We start from the raw sequence: 26,613 nt of genomic DNA, 5'->3' as shown, positions 1-26,613 counted from the left end.
CTTTCCACCACCACTCCCAGTTTGGCTTGATTCTCAGTGGGCAAGATGGGCATAGTGCAGATATGGCCAAACTGTGGCTCTCTCGATGTCCATGGACTACAATTAACATGAGCCCTGCTGGCCACCCTTGGCATAGTGGATAAGGTGTCAGACTAGATTCCTGGGAGACTTGGGTTTGAATTCCCGCTTCTACGATGGAAGCTTGCTGGGTGACCTTGGGATTGTAAAGAAGGCTAACGGCAGGCCTGTGTCTTAGACTAAACCCCATTTAGTAGACTTGAGTAGGATTATGAGTAGACCTGTTTAAGATGACATTTTATCTCTATTCCGTCTAAAAAGGCTACTGAAACAACCACAGTCTTGAGCGAAAAGTGTATTCCCTCTCTGAGAAATGACTGAAAGAAGTGTGTTCTGTGTGTGTTTTCTTCCTAAGTAGAACCATTGTGCTTGCTGTACAGGAATCTGAAGATTCTAGATTAAGGCCAACACCAAAAATACTCTATTAACAAACGTGACCCTGTCAGATTCAAGTCTAGTACTACCTTATAATATAAACCAAGGATGATCAAACTGTGCCTCTCCAGATGTCCATGGACTACAATTCCCATGAACCCCTGTAGTCCATGGATGTTTGGGGAGCCACAGTTTGGCCACCCCTGATAAACCAACAAGATTTCAGGGGTATAAGCTTTCAACAATCAAAGCTTCTTATTTCAGATATGTCATACCCCTGTCTAACAAAGGGAGCTTTAACTCTTGAAAGCTATGCAGTTGACTCAAGTTGTTCTACTGTGGACCAATGTGCCTAACCTCTGAAACTGAGCCTGACACTAGAATTGAAACTCCCGCTACATTAGCTTTCTTTTTGCCTGGGGTACCTTCTGTTTAGCAGGCAAACATTGCAAAATTCTTGAATCTTGCCATTGCTGGATTCTTCTGACTGGTGATAATGGTTTTGGGAAGCTTCACCTACCTTTGCGCTGCTTGAAACGCACAGTGTAAACCCAACAGTCGATGACCGTGATTAAAGACATCGCCCATAGCAGCGCAAGCCGTTCTTCTACCCTCGGGCCGTTTTAATTTCCTATGCACTTTACCGGAGACTAATACAGACAGTGTCTTGATTCATATGATCCCAACTCTTTACAGCAGTGGTCCCCAACCTTTTTATCACCGGGGACCGGTCAACACTTGACAATTTTACTGAGGCCCTGGGGGGGGGGATAGCCTTTTGCCGAGGGACGTCGCTGCCACCGCCTGAGCCCCTGCTCCGCTTGCTTTCCCGCCAGTGCCCCTGACTTCCCGCCGTCCACTGGGAGGCGCTGCCAGCAGCAGCTGCGCAATGCCACTCCTAGCAGGAGACCCAGCCATGGCAACCTCTGGAGAGCACCAAAGATGAGCCAGCAGCAGAGTGGCAGGGCAGCCCCCGAGGCAGCAGCTGGGGAGGAGGAGGAGTCGCGGCCCGGTACCAACTGATCTACGGACTGTTACCAGTCCCCAGACTGGGGGTTGGGGATCGCTGCTTTACAGTACAAGAATTAGCACAGTGATACTAGTTCCTGGTAAGTACCAGCGAAATGACGAGTGTAATGCTGGGCTTCTAATTATTAGTATATACATTTGAGATTAGACAATGCAGGTATCTGTATCTGTCTGAGCATAGATGTTAGAGTGACATATTGAAGCAAGCCCAAGCCGTTACAATCTTCAGTGGACTTTTTTTTGTTTGTTTTTTTTTGTTACTGCCCCTTCAGAGGTTCCTCTGTTTAGCGACATATTCAGCCCCCTTTTCCATGAGGAATTGTTCCGCCACCTGCTCATTTACAGCAAATGACCCGTCTAATAATTCAGTAAGATATTAAGAAAATTATTCTGCATGCTGTTTCTCTTTCAACTTTATGATCGCCTTTGGCTGAACAATAACATCTGAACGGATGAATGATTTTGGTTCAAATGAGGAGTTATGAACTACTTGGGATGGATGCTAATGACTTATAATTTTCATATCCGTCTCAAAGTTTTAAATAGGCAGCTAGCTTGGCCTTGCGGAAATAGGAGCCAGCACTTGCCCTCTGCTTGCTTGGCTGTCTCTTTCCCTGCCCCTCACCTGTTCTCATCCATCTTTAAGGTTTCCAGCCCCTGAAGATGGGGAGGAAAGCTGTATCAGCATTGTGCCCTCCCCCTTCCCTGTAAGCCACCAATAGCATGACTCTGTTCTGGCCTCCTGAGTTTGATTGGCTCCAAGTCTGGATGGGAGAAAGTGTGTACCTGCGTGGAACCTCCAGTGTACCCTTAAGAGACTGGGCAAAGTAGAAATTCCTGCTGTGCCTAACCCAGTGGCTTTTAAAAGTCTGGAATAGCTCATGTCCAAATAATAACTCAATTAATGTAAAATATCTTTTAAAAATTCTGCATTGGATCCAGCAATCCATGGCCATAAGGATCCTGGATCTTCCCCTTCTTCAGCAGTCTTTTCCTGTCCTGGGAAGTTTGTCTATGCATTTGTGTGCGTCTGTGTGTGTGTAAAGGGGTGGGTGGAATAAATATTAAGCATGATGTATTTCTGGCATGGTAACTTCTGTTTAAATAGCCTCTTGTGGCGCAGGGTGGTTAGGCAGCCGACATGCTGTCTGAAGCTCTGACCATGAGGCTGGGAGTTCGATCCCAAGCAGCCAGCTCAAGGTTGACTCAGCCTTCCATCCTTCCGAGGTTGGTAAAATGAGTAACCAGCTTGCTGGGGGGTAAACAGTAATGACTGGGGAAGGCACTGGCAAACCACCCCGTATTGAGTCTGCCAAGAAAACGCTAGAGGGCGTCACCCCAAGGGTCAGACATGTCCCGGTGCTTGCACAGGGGATACCTTTACCTTTACCTTCTGTTTAAACAATGCATGTATGTTGTTAGAATTTCTATTTTAAAATAATCAGTTCTAGCTAGTGCTCTTCCTGTCCCTCCATATAAAGCTTCAACTTGACCCATTTTTCCTATCCAGTTCTTCCTAACAAAGGTTGGACCAGGCTTCATGTGCATTTTTCTAGTTCCTCATCACCATTATCAAATCTCAAGGAATCCTCAGTTTCCCTTATGTTACTGTGACCGTTAGCCTGGCTGGCAATTGGAGGAGCAGGGATGGATAATTTAAGAAAATTCATTAAGTATGCTGTTCAGTGTATATAGGTGAAAGTTTCTGAATGAAAACCATGTCCGGCTTACATATTTCTAAGAGTATCAGGCTGTAAACATTAAAATACGTTGATGAACTTTGACCTTAGGGTTATAAACATTTCTGTTGACTGTGAAAAACAATCACTGATTCCTTAGTAACTGAGAAATAATTACGGCTTTTCCTTAGCCAAGTCTATTAGGGCAGTCAACAGCTCTGCCAGACACCCTCTGGTTCCTGCAAGAAGTTGCACAACAATAATGGATGATGATATCCATTCACTCATGTCCAACCCTTGACGATTCTATAAGAAAGTCTTTGCCATACATCCCTGTCTCTGACTACTTCATTTAGTTGGTTCATGGTCATCCCTGTGTCGGCTTTGATCGAGTCGAGCCAGCAGATCCATTGGCGGCCACGTTTCCTTTTGCCGCTGACCATGCTGAGCATTAATGATTTCTCACATGATGTGTCCAAAGTAAGTGAGCTTTAGCCATAATATCTTGCCTTCTAATGACATAGTTGGTTTGCTCCTCTCTAAAACTATCTTGTTGGTAACTTTAGTGTCCAATAATGGGCACTTCTGTAATTTGGGGAATGGGAAAGTTTGGGCTTACATATCGAAGCAGTGCAACATCATGCATTGTTAAACTAATTGCATGCCGAGCTGAAGTTCAGTGTTATCAAAGCAAGTTGTCCCTCATATCCATGCGTACTGTGGCTATGTGGCTGAGGGGCAACTTGAACAATTTCCAGTTTAACCTCCTTGAATGAAAGAGAACTTCACAAATTGAAACTGGTTGGGTAACCGCCTGGGTTTTGGTGGACACATATACCAGGCTTTATAGAATTGATTTCTGTGTGTGCTCTGTGTTTTGTTTCTAGAGCTGGTGCATGGAATGCTTGCTCTTTGACATGCTAGAGCTGATTGTCCTCCAGTGTCTAAGTGCAAGAAAGGAAGGTCAGTTTGTTTGTGTTCATTTGTGTTCTCAAAGGCAGGAAAGGAATAGCAGTATCTTCCATTTCCTACCCTTCGTTGTGCAGGGGGTTGGACTAGATAACCCTGGAGGTTCCTTCCAGCCCTAAGATTATATGATTCTAAGGATTTTGAGGGCCAAACTAGATGCAAGTCTATGAGTAGTGTTAAATGAGATTCCAAGGAAGTATGCTGCAACCTTCAACATGAGTAGCAGGATGCAAGAGTATCGTACCTGGCATTCTTCCATCTTCGCCAGGCAAAGCTACTGGCACCCTATCTGACCCCAGAGCACTTGGCCACAGTGATCCATGTGACAGTCACCCCTAGGATTGACTTCTGTAACTCACTCTACACAGGCCTTCCCTTGTCCTCGACCCGGAAATTGCAGCTGGTGCAAAATACAGCTGCTAGAGCAGGGGTAATCAAACTGCGACCCTCCAGATGTTCATGGACTACAATTCCCAGTGAATGCTGGCAGGGGCTCATGGGAATTGTAGTCCATGGACATCTGGAGGGCCGCAGTTTGACTACCCCTGTGCTAGAGTCTTCACGGGCACACCTTGGAAGGGCCCACATCCAGCTGGTGTTGAGGCAGCTGCATCGGTAACCAGTTTCAGCCCAGATCAAGTTCCTTTTAAACTGCCCAGAGTTGTAAAGCAGGGGTCCTCAACCCCCGGTCCGCGGCCCGCTATCGGGCCGCAAAGGCCATGGTACCAGGCCGCCAGCGGCTGCGCCTTCCTCCCCCCCCCCCCGCAGCGAGAAGGGGGGAAGAAGCAGGCACGGCCGCCGGCACGCCAGCAATGCAAACACGCACGCGTGGAGCTGCCGCGCATGCGTGTTTGCGCCCCCTGCTGGCGAAAACACGCACACGTGGCAGCTCTGCGCATGCACATTAGCGCCACCTAGTGGCGAAAACACGCATGCGTGACAACTGCGCGTTTGCGAGCGGCGGCGGCCGGGCCACCGGCTCTCTCCAACCCTCGGAGGCGGACCCCAACTACTAGAAGGTTGGGGACTGCTGTCGTAAAGAATGGCTGGTATAAAAATCAGATCAGAACGATAGTTGGCACCCCTGGAAATCTATGCCCCGAGGCATTGAGAGAGTGAAGGTTGATTAGAGGGGCGAGGGGGGGATACAGGATGAGTTTGATTTTTTCACTGCCAGAGTTTATCATTTTGTTGATATTAATGTTTTTACTTGCTGTGGAGTTTTATTCTGTAAACCATCATAAGACGTTTTAGGAGAGTGGCGGGTAATACATTTTATTTATTCATTCATTCATTCATTCATTCATTCATTCATTCATTTATTTATTTATATTTTTATACTGCCCATTCTTTACAGCTCTGGGCAGTTTACATTATGTAATTTTACACAGAACATTATAATAATCTATAACATACAAGTTTCAATACAACATCACAACAACCAAGTAACAATTTATGATACAACATAAAAAACAACAACACTGGGGAGATCAAATTTGTTCAGTCATGGAAGGGCGCCTGACGGGGGGGCCAGCAGATGAGGGGGGGCTCAGCAGATTATTATTACTGTAGTAGTAGTAGTAGTAGTAGTAGTAGTAGTAGTAGTTGTTGTTGTTGTTGTTGTTGTTGTTGTTATAACCAGGAGAACTTACCTTGCTTGAACTTTCTAGATTACATGCAAGGTAAGCTCCTGATCCAATTGCTTCAGTGTTCACTGGTAAAGATCATCCCAAACATAGCACTAGACTGAGCAACTCTGTACCTACTACAGAGCCAGGTCATTACACCTTGTGGCTGCTTCTGCCCTGCCAGGGAAGGATGCATATTAGCCTCCCAGTATATACTGGTCACTAAATTAACCGATTACATAAACACAGATTAGTTTGCTGTCTCTTCCTAGGCTGTGCCTATGCAGTTAGATGCATCCTTTAAAATGACCAGGGTTGAATAGATTGCATTACCTGCTACTTGGCTGTGATAAGAAAATGGTACCTGGTGGCAGGATTAGTTGAGTTCATGGGCAGACACCAAAGGCACACAGAGGCACCTAAGCAGTAAGTCTCATCAGGATTTGTTTTTTAACTATGGAGTGTGAGGGGCTGTGACTGAAACACAGAAGTGTAATCATGTGAGAAAACACTGTAATCAAGCTACATATATTTATTTCCCTTCAAGTCAGTATGATGTTGATATGCCTATTAGCTGTCCTACTCTAGTGTTGTTAGACAACGATAGACAACTTGGGGGATGTTTTTGGTTAATCCTACAGGGCCATTATTACAATGGATTGCTGTCCTGAATTTGATAATAGAATTTTATTATTTATTATTATATGATTATTATTTTTACTACCCGTCACTCCCAGAACTTGTGGCAGGTTACAGATAGTCCACAATATAAAACCCCATTAAAATCGACATAAAATTACAACAAAAAAGCAAGAACATGGCGGTATAAATCACTACTCAACCCTCCCATAACCACAGTAGAGGAAATGGCAAGAGGGAGCCATAATCCAATGCCGTAGATGGCCCTGGCGTACTGCTGCTTAGCACTGAGGCGGGGGGGGGGCAATCTGATCTTCCTCTTGCCCTCAGCCTCAACCATAAATTGAAATGTCTATCTCGTTTAAATGCAGATCGAACCTCTCATTGTTTGTAGTTACACATCCCTATAATCTTTTCCACAGAACTAGTCATGGTCAAGGCATCAGCACAACAGCGATTAATTAAGTAGCAGAAATGCTGACTTTCCTGCCATGATGCAAGCTTATTGCCCATTTTAGGATTAGAGCAGCTACATTCTGCTCAAGATGTGAACGGCTCTGCTCAGGAGGAGAAAAATGAGAGGGAACATTGCTCAAAGGATTTGGCATTCAGTTAGCTAGCATTTTCAAACATCATATGTAGTGTATGTTTAGAAGACTGTCATGGAAAAAGATATATGCTCACGTCTGAGTTATATTGTTTTATACAATGTGATGATCAAGAAAGCAGAATTGTGTATGATTTCTCTTTACCAGAATTGAAATGGAAAAAAGGAGTGGTTAAAGAAAAGATAGAATTGAAGGGGAGGAGCCGATTAGAAGGGGTGTGGCCAAAGAAGAAAAGGGCTATATTAAAGGGAAAAAGGGGCCCTTTATAGTTGTTTGCCTGGGGTGCATAAAAATCTGTAACTACCCCTGCTTGCTCTTTCCCTTCTGTTCCACCACTATACTCTTTTTCTCCTTCCGTCTAGATCAGTCTTTCTCAACCAGGGTTTTTTGAAACCCTGGAGTTTCTTGATGGCCCTGGAAGGGTTTCCTAAAGGAGGGGGGGACTTTTAATATATTTTTTAAATTTGTTAAACATTTATCGGGTGATATGACCATATATGGCCATGTCTACCCACTCACCCCTCCATTGATGGGTCTGGAGGGGGTGGGGAGGGGTGGGGCCCCACGTAGGCATGTACAAAGCTCTGCTTCCCAACCACATTCTGCATGACCGTCCCACTTCTGGGGATTCCCACAGCCTGAAGGGGTTTCTCAACGGTAAAAAAGTTGAGAAATGCTGCCCTTTCCAATACTTGGTGTATTTCCCTCGTCGTTTCTCTCCTCTCCTTTCTACCCCCATATACATGTATTGGACAAAAGCCTACCCCCCCCCCAAGTGTTTATTCTCTCATTCGGTCACTTGATTTGTTTTTTTCTTCACAAACTCCTTAAGAAGTAGATTGCTTTTATATTTCATTTCCCCTACAGGATGCCCCATGGGAAACTTGGGGTGACTGGGAGAGGAGGGCTCACTGTTGCTTTAGCATATTTCAGAGCCACCACCGCAGTCCTGCTACATCTTTCAATGTACTGTTAAAAAGTATTACGGAGGAATAGGCTAGAGAAGAAGTCCTCCTAACAGAATGGGAGTGAATGAATGAGTTAAATTCCTGGAATTGGTATACTGGTGCCAAATTGTGTAACCACCCCGTATTGAGTCTGCCATGAAAACGCTAGAGGGCATCACCCCAAGGTTCAGACATGACTCAGTGCTTGCACAGGGGATACCTTTACCTTTACCTTTACCTTTTATGGTTTTAATGTTGCTTGTAAGGTGAGAGTTACAGCATGCTTAGCTAAAAGGACAGAGCCAATCAAATATTAAGGAATTGTCATGTGTAAATATTTTGGCACAGAAAATCTCACATAAGGAAATGCGTGGAATAGACCCTGCAAATTACAATGCTTCTGAGTATCCATAGGGTTTCAGCAGGGAGCAGTGTACTATAATAGATACATACTTGAGTTATTTTATTTGGCTTTAGAAATAGCACCATAAGGCTGTATTTCAACCCCACGGTATTTTCTTACAGAATTGTAAATGTGTCTAATTAAAAACAGGTGTAATGTTTGGCCTCCATATGATGGAAATGCATATTTCAATTATTCTCAAGACACTTTGGAAACAGGCTGTTATCTATAGTATGACATGGCATTATGGGGAATATAACTGAAAAATCAATGTGTATTTTATTTTATTTTTTTTGGTCCAAGATAGGTTGAAGAAGAACATCTTTGGTTTACAGAAAGAAACCACCCTGGTGAATCTCGATAAATAAATTAATATAAAAATATTGGGTCAGGATTAAATAATTTTGTAATGTTTTTTGAATAGCCAAAAGAGAAACATTTAACAGTTTATACACACGTGTGTATGGTTTACTCTTAGATATAACCTTGGGTTTGCCTTCGGCAGCCAAAAAGGGGGTCAGGTTTTAGTAAAGTGGGTAATCGGACATAAATATAGACATTTCACATGATGTACCATGTAAATGTAAACCTTTGTAGTTACAAGTTTTTCTAGCTAGAGAATTGTTTTAAAAGGCATGTAATTTATTAGCTTTTGGTAGCTGCTTTATTGCCTTGCCGCACTGCAGTGATAAATAAAAGAAAGTGAACTGATTTTACAAATGGCACACAAGGTGCACATTTTGTGAAAAAAGTCTTCTTTTTTTTAAGAATTGGCATTAAATCCTTTTTTTGTGATGACAAAGAGGCTAAGAGTGCAAACTGTATTTTCTGTTTATCGAAAACCGAGTCTTTTTTTCTCGAGGGCATTTTTCCCTATGATCATCAAGGGATTTCAAAAGCAATAAAGTGTGGAATCGTTGTTCGACTTGAACAGTATTAAAACTTAGGTTTTAATTTCAGTGAAGTAATAAGATTTGAACCTGTCTCACGTTACAGCACTGTAAGGCATTTAGCAATTGTATTTTAAAGGAGGTTTTTAAAATGCATCTCACTTGTAAGCCAACAGTCTGTCTAATAATTAATAGTTTCTCCTTGGTACGAGCTGTGTTTTTGGTATGAGCGGTCTGGTTTTGTTAATAACAGATTATAATCATTATAAGGCTGTTTGTTCTTAATTAGCTTAAGCCCACAGCCACCTTTTCCTTTTTTTATTTTTTTGTTTGTTTGCCCTGCTCTCCAGTTGCTGTTTTTCGGTGATACATCTAACTTAACTTTTGGGAAATGTATTGTTCCCGATAAGCGCCTAAATGGATTTGGATGAGTAGAATGAACGGTGCATCTTATTTGCACATGACTAGCAAATAACTAAATACTTCATTATTCAGCCAAGCTCGGTGACATAAGGCGCATGATTTCCTCGCATGTCAGAAGCACGGCGCTCCGGTTCCTGGACGGCTTTGTAAAAGAGCCCTAAAGATCTGAAATGTAAATCTCCGTACAATATTTTTCCCCCCCCTACCATGGTTCGCTCGCCCCGAAATGATTAGTGCTTTTTATTATTGTAATTGAACACGTTCCAAATGGTGAGGCGTGTTTTATCTTTGGAGCGTTCAAGCTCTGGTCTTCCAGGACAGTGTCAAATAGTGGCTGCCTCTCTTAGCCATAAGGTTGGTTTCTTTATTTTAGTAGATGGCTCAGACTGTAAATATTAGAGGGTATGAAATAAATCAACATATTATCCTAAGGATACAAAATGTAAGAGCTATTTGTGGTTGGGAACCTTTGACAGATAGTTTGGATGAGGCAGATGATTGCCCGCCTTTTGTATCTGTCCTCCATTACTATGCCTGGAGGCAGTTTAGTGTTATAGTTGTATACTGATGTCAGGATTACTACTGAGTGGCTAGCAATGACAGATGTCTATAATTACAGGCGATGCTTCCAGTAGTTCAAAAGAGCCAGCCTATGTTGAACAATTATCTTATTTCTGGCCTGCCAAAGAGTAGTGTTCAAATTGCCGGTATTAGCTGCGGTGTATCTTCCACCTTCCCCTAAGGCTCTGATATAAATGTACAAAAAGCATTCTGATATATATATATATATATAAATATAAACTTAAAACACCGAGGCCCCGATCCCGAGATCTCACAAGCAGACGCAGCCTTCGTGTTTGTTGTCTGTGCATGAAGGCCTCCCTGCCGAGCGGATGATCACTGAGGAAGATATTGCCTGTAATCACAAGCATGCGCATGGCCGCACAGTGAGCTCTGCTAAATGGACAGTTACGACTGCCTGTTAGGCAGCGCGTTCAAGGTACGGAAACACTAAGCGTGCCAGGTGTTACCTGCTGGAGTATTTCCTGCTGAGTCCTTTCTGTGCGTATGAGAGCGACAGCATCAGATATTCAGCCTGTACAGAATCTTCTGGATGTAGGTCAGCCTTGATGGCTAGGATAAGCGATCTGCTAGGCTTCCTGTATGGAGAGGACACCTGCACGATGGATTTCCTGAGCATTCCACCAGCCAGGATTAAAGCCATTTTCTTTTTTATATGCTGGTTACTTTTTTGCAACTCCCAACAAGTCTGTCCCTGCTTTGCTGATGATGACATGTGGAGAAATGTTCATTTTGAACAAAACGTAAACGTTTTAGGGGTAATGTGGAGGTCAGCACAAGGGTGAAAGCCAGGTTAGTGTAGTGGTTAAGAGTGGCGGCCTCTAATCTGGGGAACCGGGTTTGATTCCCCACCCCTTGTCCATGCACAGCCAGCTGGGCGAACTTGGGCCAGTGACAGTTCTCTCAGAGTCCTCTCAGCCCCACCTACCTCACAGGGTGTCTTTTGTGGGGAGAGGAAGGGTGGGTGATTGTAAGCCGATTAGACCCATTATGCACGACAGCAGCCATACCAGTTTGTTGCCGGGCATTGCCCCGGCACTTCCCGTGTACTCACGAAGGAGGGAATCCTGCGGAGTATGTGGGCTGCTCTGGCGCATCGAGTGGGAGTAGGTGGAATGGGCCCCCCACTGCACAATGACGGGGAACAGCATGCCGCTCTCCCACCAAGGTAGGGGTGGGGGGACTCCCCAGCCTGCTCCGCAGAGCTGACAGGGATTTTCAGTGTCCTTGCAGGGACACCGTAGGTCGGGGGAAGGGCCGGGCCAAAAGGCCTGGCTCTGCCGATTATGCACGGCGCTGGCCCGACCCAGGCCCTGCTTGCACCCGCAGCATCCCTGGGAACGTTGAAAATTCCACGTTCCTTTGGCATGCATTTTCCGGGGCGCTGCATCAGGCCAGGGCTGGGATGGCGGCAGCGTCATGCACAGTCGGGGCTGCTCTGCTGCCACCATCCTGGATTTCCTGCCCTGTGCATAATCGGTCTTGGAGACAGTTCAGTTAGTAAGCAGGGTACAAAAAAACAGTTCTTCTTTGAAACAGGTAAGAATGGAATGGCTGTTATGGAAAGGTTGGTGTAGATGGTACTTGTGGTTAAATGTAAACCACCCAAGTGCAAGTAGGGAGGAAGTGAGGCCAGAGTTTTTATCCTGTTCATTCCATGGACCCCGTTTTCCGTGAAGCTAGCCTGTGCTCTCTGTTCACAGCTTTTGCAGCCAGGGTTTTGTGAAACCCTAGGGTTTCTTGACAGCCCTGGGAGGTTTTCTTGAATGAGTGGGAGTTAATTTTTTAAATATATTTTTTAAATTTGTTAAACATTTATTGGGTGATATGGTCATGTTGACCCCCCCCCCCGCATCCCATAGCCAATGATGGGCCTGGAGGGGGTGAGAAGGGGAGGGACCCCGGATGAGCATGCACATAGCTTTGCTTCCCAACCATATTCTGCACAATCATGCCACTTCTGGGGTTTCTCGAAGCCTGGAGAATGTTTCAGGGATTTCTCAGTGGTAAAAAAAGAAGAAATGGTTGGGTAGAAAGTGTGTGGGGCTCTCTGAATTTAAGGCGTGCCTTGACAGCACAGCCATTTGAAGAAGGCCGCCCTCCTTGTGCTCAGCTTTTGACGCTACAAGCAAGTCGTGGCTTTCAGCGATCATTCTCTCCCTGCAGAGGTGGCTCTTGGCCATGCTGATATGCAGAAGTGTGACATTTCAAGAATACAAATGAGCTATCAAATTTGGGTGGAAGTGGCCAGAGATGGAAAGTTTATGTCTTTCCCCCAAAATTGTTCTTCTGTCCCCTCCCCCTTCCAGACCCTAATTCAATGAAGACAGAATCCTGACCGAAGTTTCATTTGCAATTAGTGAACCCAAACCAAAAGGAAATCTGTAGGCTAAATAAATTTTCTAACATATTGTTTCTTCGTTGTTATGATTTCACAATTTCATTCAGCAGGGTCCCAAGAGTTCTATTTTTTATAGTTGCCATTTCTTCAATGTGATCAGCAATCAAAACGGTATTCTGCCCATTTTCCTGCACCTTCGTCAGTGATAGTTAATCTTAATATTCAATTTTATTGGATATCACATCGGCTTCTGCTCATAGATTCCTGCCTGTAAGCATAAACTGCAATCAAGATAGGAAATCTTCTCAGTGAACCCAGCTTCTCTTCTGTGTCTTTGGTGCATAGGGCATCAGAAAAACCTTCCTCCAATCCCTATAATGCCATTGTTGCTGGCAGTTTGACGTTAGGCAGATGTCCAGTGTTTTGTTCCGTTTTTATTTTCATATGAGCAAACAGCAACCAGTTCAAGAGAGAAAATATTGGCACACACTCAAGGGAGTTGAGAGCTAAACTGCCCCTGCTGGTCCAAGTCTTCATAGCAAGCAGTTTGTGTGTTCTTTTAACTGTCTCAGTGGGGGAGGGGGCTGTTTGCCCCATACCACTCAAGGATATTTGGGGAGGACTGACTCGCGCTACTTGGCGTACCCATGACCCTTCTTCTGCATGCCTTCCTGGGCATGTTCTGCACACAATAGATAATACACTTTCAACGCACTTTAGAAGTAGATATTCCTGTTCTGCCAAGGCATATTGAAAGTGCATTATCGTATGTGGGCAGAATGAGTGCAGCTCTGCTAGCTTGACATTTGGGTGGGACTCAACTGTTAAAAAGTTGAGCCACTATATATAAACTGTTATTAAGGTATGAGACGGAAATTGAACGGGTTAAGCCATGTAGGATTAAATGGATGCAAAATATTGAGACAAATGTGACAATAGAACAATGGGAACTAGCATGGTCTTGAATCCCTATAGTCAAATACTTAAAGAAAACTGGTATAAAATGCTTTACAGGTGGTATGTGACACCAAAAGTGATTGCCAAAATTGCTAAAAACCGTGATAACAAATGCTGGAAATGTGGTGACAAAGTAGGTTCTTTCTTCCATATGTGGTGGAAATGTGAAAAAGTTTATAAGTTCCGGGCAAAAATACACACCATTGTGCAGAAAATGTGGGGTCTTAGATTTCCTATGAAAGCTGAATCTATGCTATTAAGTATACCTCTGCAGTGCCTCCCAGCTCATACCCAAAGTCTATTCTTCTATGTGACAACAGCAGCAAGACTAGTTCTGGCCAAGAAATGGAAAACGCAAGAACTACCTTCGATAGAAGGTTGAACAAACTAGCGGATTTTGCATAGATGGCCAAACTGACACTGATAGTTAATGGAAAAACAGAAGAGGTGTTCCAAGAACAATGGGGCCCTTATCTGAATTACTTAAGAAAATAAACTAAAAGGGGACATGAAATGGGGAATTAAGTATAACAAATGAAGAGCATAACCTATCTTTCCTTGTATTAACAATTTATAATATTTGTTCTGTTCTATTTTTATCTTTATGAAAATTAAAATATATATCAGGGGAAAAAGAAAAAAAAAATTGAGCCACTTAGGCATTTCCCTCTTTTGGTTGTACATCGCTCTTTCCAGTACAGGTTAGCCAATTTAATCCATGCCCGTGGCAGCCGTTCTCAAAGTTGGCATAGTTGAAGCAGCGAATAAGGTAAAGGTAAAGGTATCCCCTGTGCAAGAACCGAGTCATGTCTGACCCTTGGGGTGACGCCCTCTAGCGTTTTCATGGCAGACTCAATACGGGGTGGTTTGCCAGTGCCTCCCCCAGTCATTACCGTTTACCCCCCAGCAAGCTGGGTACTCATTTTACCGACCTCGGAAGGATGGAAGGCTGAGTCAACCTTGAGCCGGCTGCTGGGATTGAACTCCCAGCCTCATGGGCAAAGCTTTCAGATGGCTGCCTTACCACTCTGCGCCACAAGAGGCTCTTTGAAGCAGCTAATAGTCCTCACTTAATTCTGTTTTCAAACAGCTGCTGCCATTCATTAACATTGGTTGAGCATTTATGGGGTCTAGGATTTGGAGTTTTTCATATGAAGTTCAGGATGCAGTGACAAAAGGCTGGTTTTATACTTTTCAGTTTCTCCTTTGTCGACCCGTTTTACTTAAATGCTCAAGCCACAGATCTTGCATACATGCTTCAGTTGCTAGGGGTTCCCCTCCCCCCTTGGAGAAATGTGTGAATCAAGGACCCAAATCTTTTGCTGGAAGAGGCAGCAGTCTGCACATGTGTGTGACAAGTTCTCCTCGTGCGAAGTGTGTGTGTATTTTGTACACATGAAAACAAATGTGGCAAGGAAAGCATTAAGAATAACACTACGTAACATAAACTAGCACAGCCTTTTCCAACCTTTTGACCATGGAGGAGCCCCCCAAATAATTTCTCAGACTTCGAGGAGCCCCGGAGTGACATCACACCATCAGGAGTGACATCACTACCCACAACCTTAGCCCTCCGGTTGCTCCCTCAACCCGTCTTTACTACTACTATAGTGGCTCTGCCTCATGTAGGCCAGAAAGAAGAGTAGGAGCTGAGAAGACAGTCCAGACCCCCCCCCCACACACACACACACACCAATACCACACCACTTCAGAGCTCCAACAGACCCCTCTCAAAGCTCTCACAGTCCCCCAGGGGTCCACGGACCCCTTGTTGGGAATCCCTGAACTAGTGTGTTTTCCATACCGCCTCTTGTGCATGGTAACGTGTTTCAGGCCCACCGTTCCAGTTTGTCTAGAGTAAATCTTTGGTTACGTTAAGTTGTTAGATGACAAAATGCTTTAATGTCATGTCTGCATTAGTGCTGATTTTCTTCAGCAAAGCCTTGAAGAAAGTTCAAGAAGTTGTAAGATCTTAAACATTTATGCCTGGCCTCCGGGCAATAACTTCACCAGAACAGAATGAAGCTTTGCCACCCCAAATCTTAATTCATTACTGCAACATCGACGAAGCACAGAAAAGCAACGTTTTCTGGTATTTTCTTATTTGCACAGTGTGAAAGATTCATTGTTCTGGTTTAATTTACTCATGCAGTGAGTCTGAGTGCATTCCATACAGAGCTGTTATTGAATTTCTGTGGCTGTCATTATATATCCATACAACCTTTAGGAACCCTCATTCTCAGTTTCTCAGTTTTATAATATGGATCACATTTTAAGGATTGACGCAATTAGCTTCTGTCTCTAAACTAAACGTATCTGGGGGCAAAGGTTTATATGAACAATGTAATGGTGAAACTTTAATTTCTATAATGGTCATAACATGTTTTCTTGACCCATAATTAAATTGGAATACACCGTTTTGTTTTTTTTACAGTTTTGTCTCTGAAGCTGTATGTACATCTCTGTTTCTTTTTTTTTTCTTCATGTGGTAGCAAATAACCTTTTGATTACTTCCGCAATAAGAATAGATTGTTCTCTTTCCCCAAGCCCCCGTAATCTAAAAGTAATCAGAGGAACTGGGTGGAAAAGAGTAGATGCAAAAATAACTTTTAGAAAGGAATATGTTAGTCTATAGGTTTATTTTTTAAAATATGTTCAGTAGCATAGCACTGGAAAAGGAAGACGAGGTAGATGCTTCCTTGAAGCAGCTGTCAGAGTCCTTTGCTACCCACCAATTATGTATTAAATTGATTAGGGTAACATCATCCCCAACTTTTTCCTATGTTTGAAGTCCCATCTGTGCAGGAGAACTGTGTGTATAGATGCCAAATTGATGACCTGTATCTTCCTTGTTGTAGCAGGCCGGTTGAATTCAAGATCAAGTTTGAAGTCTTAATCTTCAAGGCCACGTGTGGTCTGGGCCGTGCATATCTATGGGACCGCCTATCCCAGTGTGCAGAAGAATTTTAAGATCTTCAAATGCCAGCATGATGGTGGTCCTGGTCCAAAGGAAGTATATCTGGTCTCAACCAGGGCCAGAGCCTTTTTGGCCTTGGCCCCAACCTGGTGGAACTAGCTGCCAATTGAGACCCAGGCCCTGGCAGAACTACCTAACTTCCACAGGACCTGCAAAATGGTGTTCTTCCACCAGGCCTTTGGTTGAGGATGGAACAAGCTACCTAGTTAATGTAGCAAATAAAATCTACGGGCCTCCCTCCATTCATCTCCGGGTTATTCCCTCCACTAAAGTAGAAACTGAATAATGATATTATCTTTTGTCTGTAAAATGGGCTAGGACACGGATAGACTAACTAATGAGCAGGAACAACAGAGCGGTACAAGTTTTAAAAAACATTTCTATTTTATTGATGTGAAATGTGTGTTGTGAACTGCCTCGAGCCTGCTTGCAGGGAGGGGCAGGCTATGAAACCAATAAATAAATACAATAATGGCCTAGGCTACCCAATCTTGTCAGATCTTGGAAGCTAGGCTGGGTCGACAATTCTGGGTCGGCAATTCTGGGTCAGCTCCTGCTCTCGCCCTGGACTTTTGGGGAGGGGTAAGAATAGCCTGCAGCTTCCTGTGCTTGCTGCTAAGGGCTGCCCCAAACCCACAAGAGTATATTCACAGACTACTAAGGAAGATTGGGGTGCTATGCAGTGGAAGGCACTAGCAAACCGTACCTGTCCATCTCTTGCCTTGTAAATCCCATGAGGTAGAACTTCATGAGGTCACCATCAGTTAGTTGTGACTGGACACACCCTTTATCATCCATGTTTCCAGGATAGCTTCTGTGTGTTAGGGTTTATGACTATAATAGACCCTTGTGTAGATAGGAATTGTGGGGAGTTGGGCTGGAATGAGTTGTGGAACAAGCAGGTAAATTCTCAGTACCATACTTCACATCTGTATGTGCAATAACAACTGTACAGGGTTCAGTGTATATTTTGAATATGGTAGGACACGGGTGGACAAACTGGCAGGAGCGGTTTATCAGGCTTCGTCGGGAAGTGGTGGGTTCTCCATCTTTGGAAATTTGTAAACAAAGGCTGGATAGCCATCTGAGAGGCTGATTCTGTGAAGGCTTAAGGGGGTGGCAGATTACAGTGGATGAGTGATAGGGTTGTGAGTGTCCTGCATAGTGCAGGGGGTTGGACTAGATGACCCATGTGGTCCCCTCCAACTCTATTATTCTATGAATGATTCTATAATTCTAAGACCTCATGGTAATTGTGATCGATGGACATCTGGAGACCCACAGTTTGGCCACCCCTGGTATAGGAGAATCAGACAGTTCTAAAAACGTCTTGTGCAGAATGGAACAAGATTTAGAACATTCCAAGCTTTCTCTGTCTTCCTTAGCTGTTTTAATTGGAAGGGCCTTTACCTTGCGCGCGGCAGAGTCCTGCCATCACGATCTCCACATACAGCTACTTAAAATGACTCTGTCACATGCTAAAACAAATCAGATTGTTGCCGTTAATGAGCTTTTCAATTTACTTATTCAGTGATTCAGATAAGTAGATTTAAGAGGTAATGATCCTGTTTAGCACTCAAGCGTGGCTGTCAGATTGTAGCAGTTGAGGGGAATCTCCCGGGACAAGTGTTGACACAGATCTTGATGGGATAATAGGAATCAAAGCTAATGCATGATAAAAGGAGTAGTAAGAGCGATGAGGAGAACTGTGGATTAAAGGAATGCTCTTTAAGCGTGACGGCTCTCCTGGTGTTTTTATTTGTTAAACCCTGCCATTTGGCAGTAGGGCAAAATGCTAGTATAGTACATTTTCTCTTGTTCTTTTTTTTTCTTCATCTATTTTTTTGTATTGCTCGTGGACAATGATGTGTGTTATGCAAAAACTGAAAAAGGGACTGTAATTTTAGGAGACAGGATTGTATACAGTGGCAATCTAGTGGAAGCTGATGCTGCGGAATCCATCACAAAAAAGAAGTATTAAACAGTTAAGGTGAAATCCTTTTTTTAAGGTCATAGTTTGGTACTAGAAAACTTTTGGGGGATAGGATCTGAGCGAGACAGAAGCCTAATGGAGAAGGAGTGTCCAATCTCTCTCTCTCTCTCTCTCTCTCTCTCTCTCTCTCTCTCTCTCTCTCTCTCTCTCTCTCTCTCTCTCTCTCTCTCTCACTTTGTATTACCTTTTAACATTTGGCAGAGGTAAACCAGAACCTTTCTTCTTGTTCAAATTATTATCCCTTCCTTCCCTCCTTCCTTCAAGGAGTACATGAAGGATTATGTGGCCTCTCCCTCTCCTATCCTCACAATAACCTTGTGAGGTAGGCTAGGCTGATAGAGTAACTGCCTCCTCCATTGCTCCTGCTCTTGCCCTGGACTTTTGGGGAGGGGTAAGAATAGCCTGCAGATTCCTGTGCTTGCTGCTAAGGGCTGCCCCAAACCCACAAGAGTATATTCACAGCAGGCCTGAAGGGAAGGGGGGCAATGGAATCCAGAACGAGCTGTAATTGGCCCTGAGTGAGGATTATTCTACCAATAGGAAAAAGGCAATCTGGTTTTGGTAGCAGTTGCTGGACAGATACTTTTTCTTTTGGGTGGAATATCCCTCACTCGGGGGGGGAATCACCTTCTTTAAGAAGTGAGTTGTCATTACCACGGCCCGGGGGTTGTGGAACAGTGGTTTATGGTGTTCACATTGGGAGGGGTGTTGGGAGAGGACAAGGAAGATAGCACGATCAAAGGAAACTGGGCATTTGGGTTAGAGAACATGCAGTTCACATACTCCCCCCCATCGTGAGCTATGGGGGCAGGTTGCCATTAAGGATGTAATCCTGGGAGCAAATCATATTGAACTGATATAGATTTAAATGCATGCATGCATTTGTAGTTTTCTTCCAGTCATTTCATCTTGCTTGTCATCATTATATGCTGCTGGGAAGAGACCAATAGGCCTTCTCCGTGCTGAAGCCGAAGTCCCGTCTTAAAACTAACAACTTTATTCCAGCATGACCTTTCGGAGCCGAGTCATGACTGCTCATTCTTGAATGGAAGCTGTTAGTCTTTAAGGTGCAATTGGGCTTCGGCTTTATTTTGCTGTAACAGACCGTAATGGCTACCTGCCTGGAACTTCTTCAATTATGTCCATTGATAGATAGATTTTTCACTGAACTCGCTGTGTAAACTATCAGCCCATGGTTCTCTCCCGTCCCACTGGGCCATCAGTACACATTGACTTATTGTCCTCCCCAGTGTTCTATCATTCCATGATGTTGCTATTGTTAGTATTGTATTATTATAAACGGAGTTATTTTTATAGCATTCCTGCTTGATATAAACCCCCCTGAGCCTTCGGGGAGGGTGGTATATAAATATAAATAAATAAATGTAATGTGTATTTAGTATAAACAGGAGAACTGTATGATAAGAGCAGAGGGGAAAAAAATCCCAGTGTGCTTTTTTGGGTTGCCAACCTTTAGGTGGGGCCAGGATACCACCTGTAATCAACTGATCTCCAGGCTGCAGAGATAAGTTCCCTGGAGAACATGGTTGCTCTCGAGGATGGATTTTATGGCATTATAACCTGTTGAGGTCACCTCCCCAAGCCCTACCATTCCCAGGCTCCCCCCTCCAAATCTCCAGGGATATCCCTATATTGGCTGGCTTGTTGGCTTCTGGTGTCAGGTTACAGCCTGGCTCTCTACTTTCCAAGGACAACAAGGCTAGAGGAGGCTTCAGAGGTCCAATGTCATTCGGTCAGTGGTCAGGTTTCCAAGAATAAATCAAGTGTCTGATATACACATCGCAATCCATATCGAAAAGTGTTCATGAATACAGCCAGCTTCTCAGAAACAATCCTGCAAAATTTGTCTCTATGATCATCATGGAGTTGGTGTGGTGTGCACTTCTCTGCCTAGCCTGTAAATCTGTTCTTATCCTCCTCCTACAGCAGCATTCGAAAGGTGCAGGTGATCCCAAAGAGCTGGGGGTGGGCAGCTGACTTTTGCCTGCTGAATTAGAGCTGGAGGGTAGAAGGAATTCTGAACCAGCCCTTGACAGCAAGTTTGGCCCTGCACCTCTTTTTCCTGCTGGTTGGTTTCTGTGGACCCCGGGTTGGCTAGACAGGGCCCCTGCTCCTCTGGGGAGTCCTCAGTGTTGCTGAGCCCTGGCTGGTCCATAACATTCCTAATCTGAAGTTGGCAAATGGATTGCTTATACTTTGTTTTGTGTATAGAATAATAAATGTTATGATAATTGTTGCAAGCAATTAAGATACCTTTGTTTGTTTGTTTATTTTAGGTTTATGCCCGAATGTCTGAAGTTTTAGGTATAACGGATGACAACCAAGTTCTGGAAACATTTATGACAAAAATGTGAGTTTTTATGTCGGACCTTCCTTCTGTTGTGGCTTGTGTGTGTCTTCCAAGTTAAATTTAAACACTGGGTGTAAATTAAATGGTGCTGATGATCTCTTGATTTTTAAAGCGTTTTGATATGTATTTTACAGCTAATGTTCCATATCAATAATAGCAGGGTTCTGTAAGCCTCTCCTACCTTACAGGGTGTCTGTTTGTGGGGAGAGGAAAGGGAAGGCGACTGTAAGCTGCTTGGAGACTCCTTTGGGTAGAGAAAAGGGGCATATAAGAACCAACTCTTCTTCTTCTTCAGTGATATCAGGGCTCTCTCAGCCTCACCTGCCTCACAGGGTGTCTGTTGTGGAGAGAGGAAGGGAAGGTGAATGTTTTGAGACTCCTTTGGGTAGAGAAAAGCGGCATATAAGAACCAACTCTTCTTCTTCTTCAGTGATATCAGGGCTCTCTCAGCCTCACCTGCCTCACAGGGTGTCTGCTGCGGGGAGAAAAAAGGGAAGGTGAATGTAAGCCGCTATGAGACTCCTTTGGGTAGAGAAAAGCGGCATATAAGAACCATATCAGGGCTCTCTCAGCCTCACCTCCCTCCCAGGGTGTCTGATGTGGGGAGAGGAAAGGGAAGGCGAACGTAAGCTGCTTTGAGACTCCTTCAGGTAGAGAAAAGGGGCATATAAGAACCAACTCTTCTTCTAATCTGGAGTTTTGCTGGCATAAGGGCAATTTACCCTGGTGCAGGGCAAAAGTAGCTCTGCGCTGGTGAGTACCACTGATGCCGGTATGCTGAAGCTGCTGGTGTGGAAGTGGGTGTTCCATACAGTGGGGGGGGGGCAGCTAAGTGGCTTCCAGTGTGTTTTAAGTGTTGGCCCAATCCCACCCCTCCCTGAAGTAGTTGCGAAGCCGCACCAGCAAAAATGGCACTGTAGTCCATTGACAGTCACACCAGAGAGGTCAGTGCTCACTTAAAGACGAGTGGAATGGGGTGGGTGATGTGCAGTTGACTGACTTCAGTGGAATTGAATGTGCATCACTCTGTGGAAAGCCAATCTGGAAATGTAACAACGGTGCGTGAACAAGCGTACAACTTAAATCATAAAAAAGATCAGCCCTATCCAACAATTTAAAATATTTCTAGATTAAACAAAGACCTATTTAAACTCTCGTTCTTTCATGGGCTTTGCAGTGGTGTGCCAGCCAAAGGACCTGATTCATTTCAGGTGCTCCCAAGGTCTCGTGTTACACCTGCAACAAAAAAATGCTCTCTAGCTGCTTTGCTTCGCAAAACCTAACTATCTTGATGTGTCAGTGGCCAGAAATAAAAGCTGACTTTTCCAGAATATAAAGTTTACCTGCCTTGCCCATTGGAGGCAAGTCTTCTTACAGGTGACTATTAGTTCTTATAAATCTGAGCTAAAGTGTGATTTGTGTGAAAACAGCTTTGCTAAGGCTGTGTGAGCCTTCATGTCTTTGGTGTAGGTTTAATATAGGTGTACACCAGAGCAGCAGAAGGATAAGATCTGGGTCACTATTGTGACCATTTTCTCACTGGAGGCTTTGCGCCAGCCTGCACTCTGGAGTTTAAGCCTGGGCATACTGCTCTGCCTCTTCCTGCTTCTTCATGGGGAGCATTTGGCTCGGTGCACCTCGTCCACCCTGGATTTGTGTTCCCGCACGGGAGCCGGGACACCAAAGTTCCCAGTGTGGAAATGGTCAACTGTGTCACACAATGCACTTGAGAAGCTTGGATGTGGTGAGAAGCAGAACAAGCCAAGCGAGTGGCTTCAGGAGTAAATCACATTCATACTTCAGCAGCCAACAGTGTGAGAAGCATTTGTTACCACTAAGCTTGGAAAACATTTTCTTACATATTTCTGAACAAAGTGTGAGTCCCGTGGCACCTTTACAACCAACAAAATTTTATCCAAGTTCTAAGCTTTCGTCTGCATACACCTTCAGATACAAAGTGTGTATGCCTGAGATCTTGGAACACTGCTGCCAGTGCAGTGTTCCCTGCAAACTTGCCTTGTAGTTCATTCTGAAAGTTTTACAAGGTTATCACAATAATCCTAAAAAACTAAGTTACACAATAGTCAAATGTGGGCTCAGCCACAACTTTAAAGCTAGTGGATCTTTTGGATCATGAGGTAGAATTTTTGCTTACAGCATTCTGCAGCTTAGATCAGCCTTTCTCAGTTTTTTGACCATTGAGATACCCCTGAAATATTTTTCTGGCTTTGTGAAACCCCAGAAGTGGTGCAATTGTACATAATATGGTTGGGAAGCATAGCTGTGTATACACCCATCCAGGGCCCTTTCCCTCCCCACCCCCTCCACGTAGGCCAGTGGTCCCCAACCTTTCTGAGGCTGGGGACCGGCAGGGCAATGGGCCGCGCCCGCACGGACTACGCCCGCGCATCGGGCCGCGCCCACACTGGCCGCGCATGCGCGATGCGCGGCCCGGCCCTGATTCCCTCTCCCCGCCCTCCCGCAGTAAGAAGCTTCCCGGGCCGCAAGCTTGCGGCCTGGGAAGTTTTTTACTGCGGGCGAGGGGCGGGGAGAGGCAGCCGCGGCCCGGCAGCAGGCCGCAGCCCGCAGGTTGGGGACCACTGATGTAGGCCATGGAAAGGGCAGGTTGACATGACCATATATGGTCATATCACTCAATAAATATTTAACATATGTAAATATATATATTAGAAGTCATTAACTCCCACCCATTCAGGAAACTCTTCCAGGGTTATCAGGAAACCCCAGGGTTTAACAAATCCCTTGTTGAGAAAGCCTGGCTTAGAGGGAACAGGTTTGGTACCCTCTGCTGCATGACCACCCTCCATTCCCAGCATATTAACCTAGGTGCTATCCTTTGCCCTTTGGCCAGACAGCCAACAAGTGATTGAGGTCAGATGCAGCAAGGATCTGGGCATCATGGACGAGGGCTGTACAGATGTCCTGATGGTCACTGGGGGGTCTGAACATTCAGGCTATACAAATGAAAATGTTGGGAATGTCAAGATATAGATGGTGGACTTGTAAAAAAGCTAAAAGCTAGTGGAAGAAAATGCATGGAAAAATACAGAATATATTAAAATCTAAATTCCCAATGAAAGCTAAGAATATGCTATTACGAATATTGCCTAACAAATTACCAAAAGTTTTGGAAGAGTTATTTAAATATGGTGACAGCGGCTAGAATCATCTACACAGGAAAATGTAAATCAAACATTTATCCAAACCTAGAAGAATGGGAAAAATAAACTTGCTGATTATGCAGTAATGGCAAAACAAACAACTTATTTGAGAAACAGATCAGTTTTCTAATTAGAAGAGAGATGGATTGTTTGTTATGTAAGCAGGGAACAAGCTTAGGATGAAAAACAGTTAAAAAACTGTAAATAAATGCATTGCAATGCACCTAAACTAAATGTATTATAATGTTGAAGCAGAATGAGAGCAAGTTTTCAATATAAATGTAATAAGGAAGTGGATTTTAAACAAAAATATCATTTATTTTTATGGTGACATATATAAAAGACTTTCTTTTAAACTTTGGTATATTAAAATTATAGCTAATATGTAGACTTGATGAAATATTTAACATAGAATATGTGGTAATGATGAAATTAATAATATAGTTGCAAAATAGATGAGTTATGAAATTTGAAATTTAAAATGTTTGAAGTAAGGACTATTTTATTCAATTAAAAAGTCTTTAAATTATAATGAAGGAGATGTTGTGGATAGATATTTTCTGTTCCATATACCTGTAATGTATAATAACATATAATATATATAATCCCTTTTCTATATCCCTTTTATAACATTATCTTGTTTTCTAACATTATATATAAAGAAACCCCTCCCCCAAAAAACAACAACAATGAGGCTGTAGAAATGGTGGAAATTACGGTACTCTTATGGCTTATCCCAAGAACATCCAGAAAACTCTGTAGGCTGGGGCTAGCTGAGGACTGTGACACCTAGAACCCCTGGAAAGGAAGGGCTGTCATAAATGATTTGCAACTTGTCAGCAAAATAATAATAATAATAATAATAATGAAATAATAATAATAATAATAATAATAATAAGTAGTAGTAGTAGTAGTAGTAGTAGTAGTAGTAGTAACATGTGCAGACTAGCTTTAGGAACTCCAGTTTCTCTATAGAAGCTTAATGGTCACTAAGTGAAATTTAATAATTTGCTTTTTAACCTGTTCTTACAGTCATCCATTTTTTTTCATTAATTCCACTTAAGCTTGTGTGTTACCAAAGTCCTCAGTATACGTGTATTTTTGAAATACTGGAAATGATGACTTGGGTATATCAATAATAATTATTATAATAGTAATAGCAATGATATAGCTCACTTAGCTTTAGTAATGGCCTCAACAAGAGCCAGGGCCTTTTTGACCATGGCCTCAACTTGGTGGAATGAGCTCCCCAATGAGATCAAGGCCCTAATGGAACTTACGCAGTTCTGTAGGGCCTGCAACATGGAGCTCTTCCACCAGACTTTTTGCTGAAGACCAGTGATGGGAGGCCTCCCTGCAACCTAGAACCATCCCTGTCAAGCAACTGTACCATCCCATTGTCCCCAAGCTCATGGCCTTTTCCTCTCTTAATTGTCAGTGTTCAATACATCTAAGTTATTTTGAAGTTGACTTATAAATGTTATGATCTGTTTCTTACTCTTAAAATAGTTTGATGTATGTTCTGTTTTACTGATTTGTGTATACTGCCCTGAGATGTCACAGTGAGGGGTGGCATATGAATGAATGAATGAATGAATGAATGAATGAATGAATGAATGAATGAATGAATGAATGAATGAATGCTAGCATTGAACTGAAAGACCATTTAAAGATTTTTATTTTTATTTTTATTATAATACTAGGCACTATTTAATAAGTCCAGGTTATATCCAGATCTCCCCCACTTTCCCCTTTTTCCAGCATCCTCTTTTGATCCCCTCACTAGCTAATGCTAAAAGTTATGATACAACTAGTAATCAAGCCCGCTGTACTTAAAATACAGCGGGCGCTAGGCAAGGGAGCCCCCGGCAGTCGCACGGAGCGCGGCTGCCGGGGGCTCCCTTGGTCGGCGGCCTGACGCGGCGAGAGGCACTTCGCTCCGCACGGCTCGCAGTTGCTTCCTTGTCAGCAGGGCAGGAATCGGCCAGGCCAATCGGCAGGCACTTTACGCCTGCCGATTGGCCCGGCCGATGGTCTGTCCGGAGGAAGGGGCCAATCGGCACCCTTCCTCATCCCGGACCGAGCCCGCCCTAACTCCTCCCACTAAGCCTTTACGGCTTTATTTAGTCCGCGGCGCCCATGGCGCGTGGGCTGTGTTAAGATGTGGGCAAAAAAATGCCATATAGGTCAGGGAAGCTGCAGTGAGAAGGAAGAATTGGGTCAAAATGCTGCATTCTCTGTCTTCTACTTATTTAGTTTCAGTGTTGTTGTTTTTTAATGTTTTGCATACCCTGTTATGATTGTTCAGCAGCATCAAAAAAGCCTCAAAATAAGTTTAATCTTTCCAATTAAGACTTGTTTGTTATTTTTAAGTTGATTTGGTCTTTCAGCGGTAGCATCTTAATAAAATTAATAAATTAAAAGAAGAATTTTCTCCCCATAAATGTTTCTTTTTAATCCAGAAGGATAAAAATGCAGATAATGTCATCCTATGAAAGTAAAACTGTTATTCTCAAAGGATGAAAAAAATGCACTCATGGAG

The 26,613-nt window shown here is 43.7% G+C and overlaps 1 protein-coding gene across 2 annotated transcripts in view; it reads left to right on the top strand.

The window, feature by feature from the left end:
- The window catches only part of RANBP17 (RAN binding protein 17), a 270,399-nt gene that overhangs the window by 130,554 nt on the left and 113,232 nt on the right, over nt 1-26,613 (top strand). For both annotated transcript variants that reach the window (XR_013226934.1, XM_077312908.1), the window contains exon 15: nt 20,816-20,889. Coding sequence is in view for 1 of the 2 variants with exons in the window: in XM_077312908.1 (XP_077169023.1) it covers nt 20,816-20,889 (74 nt within the window). In the remaining variant the exon portion in view is untranslated. The remainder of the gene's footprint in view (nt 1-20,815; nt 20,890-26,613) is intronic.

This window comes from Paroedura picta, chromosome 1, assembly GCF_049243985.1.
Source record: "Paroedura picta isolate Pp20150507F chromosome 1, Ppicta_v3.0, whole genome shotgun sequence".
Lineage (NCBI taxonomy): Eukaryota > Metazoa > Chordata > Lepidosauria > Squamata > Gekkonidae > Paroedura > Paroedura picta.
Note: the sequence above shows the minus strand (reverse complement) of the source record. Positions and strands in the feature narration are given on the sequence as shown.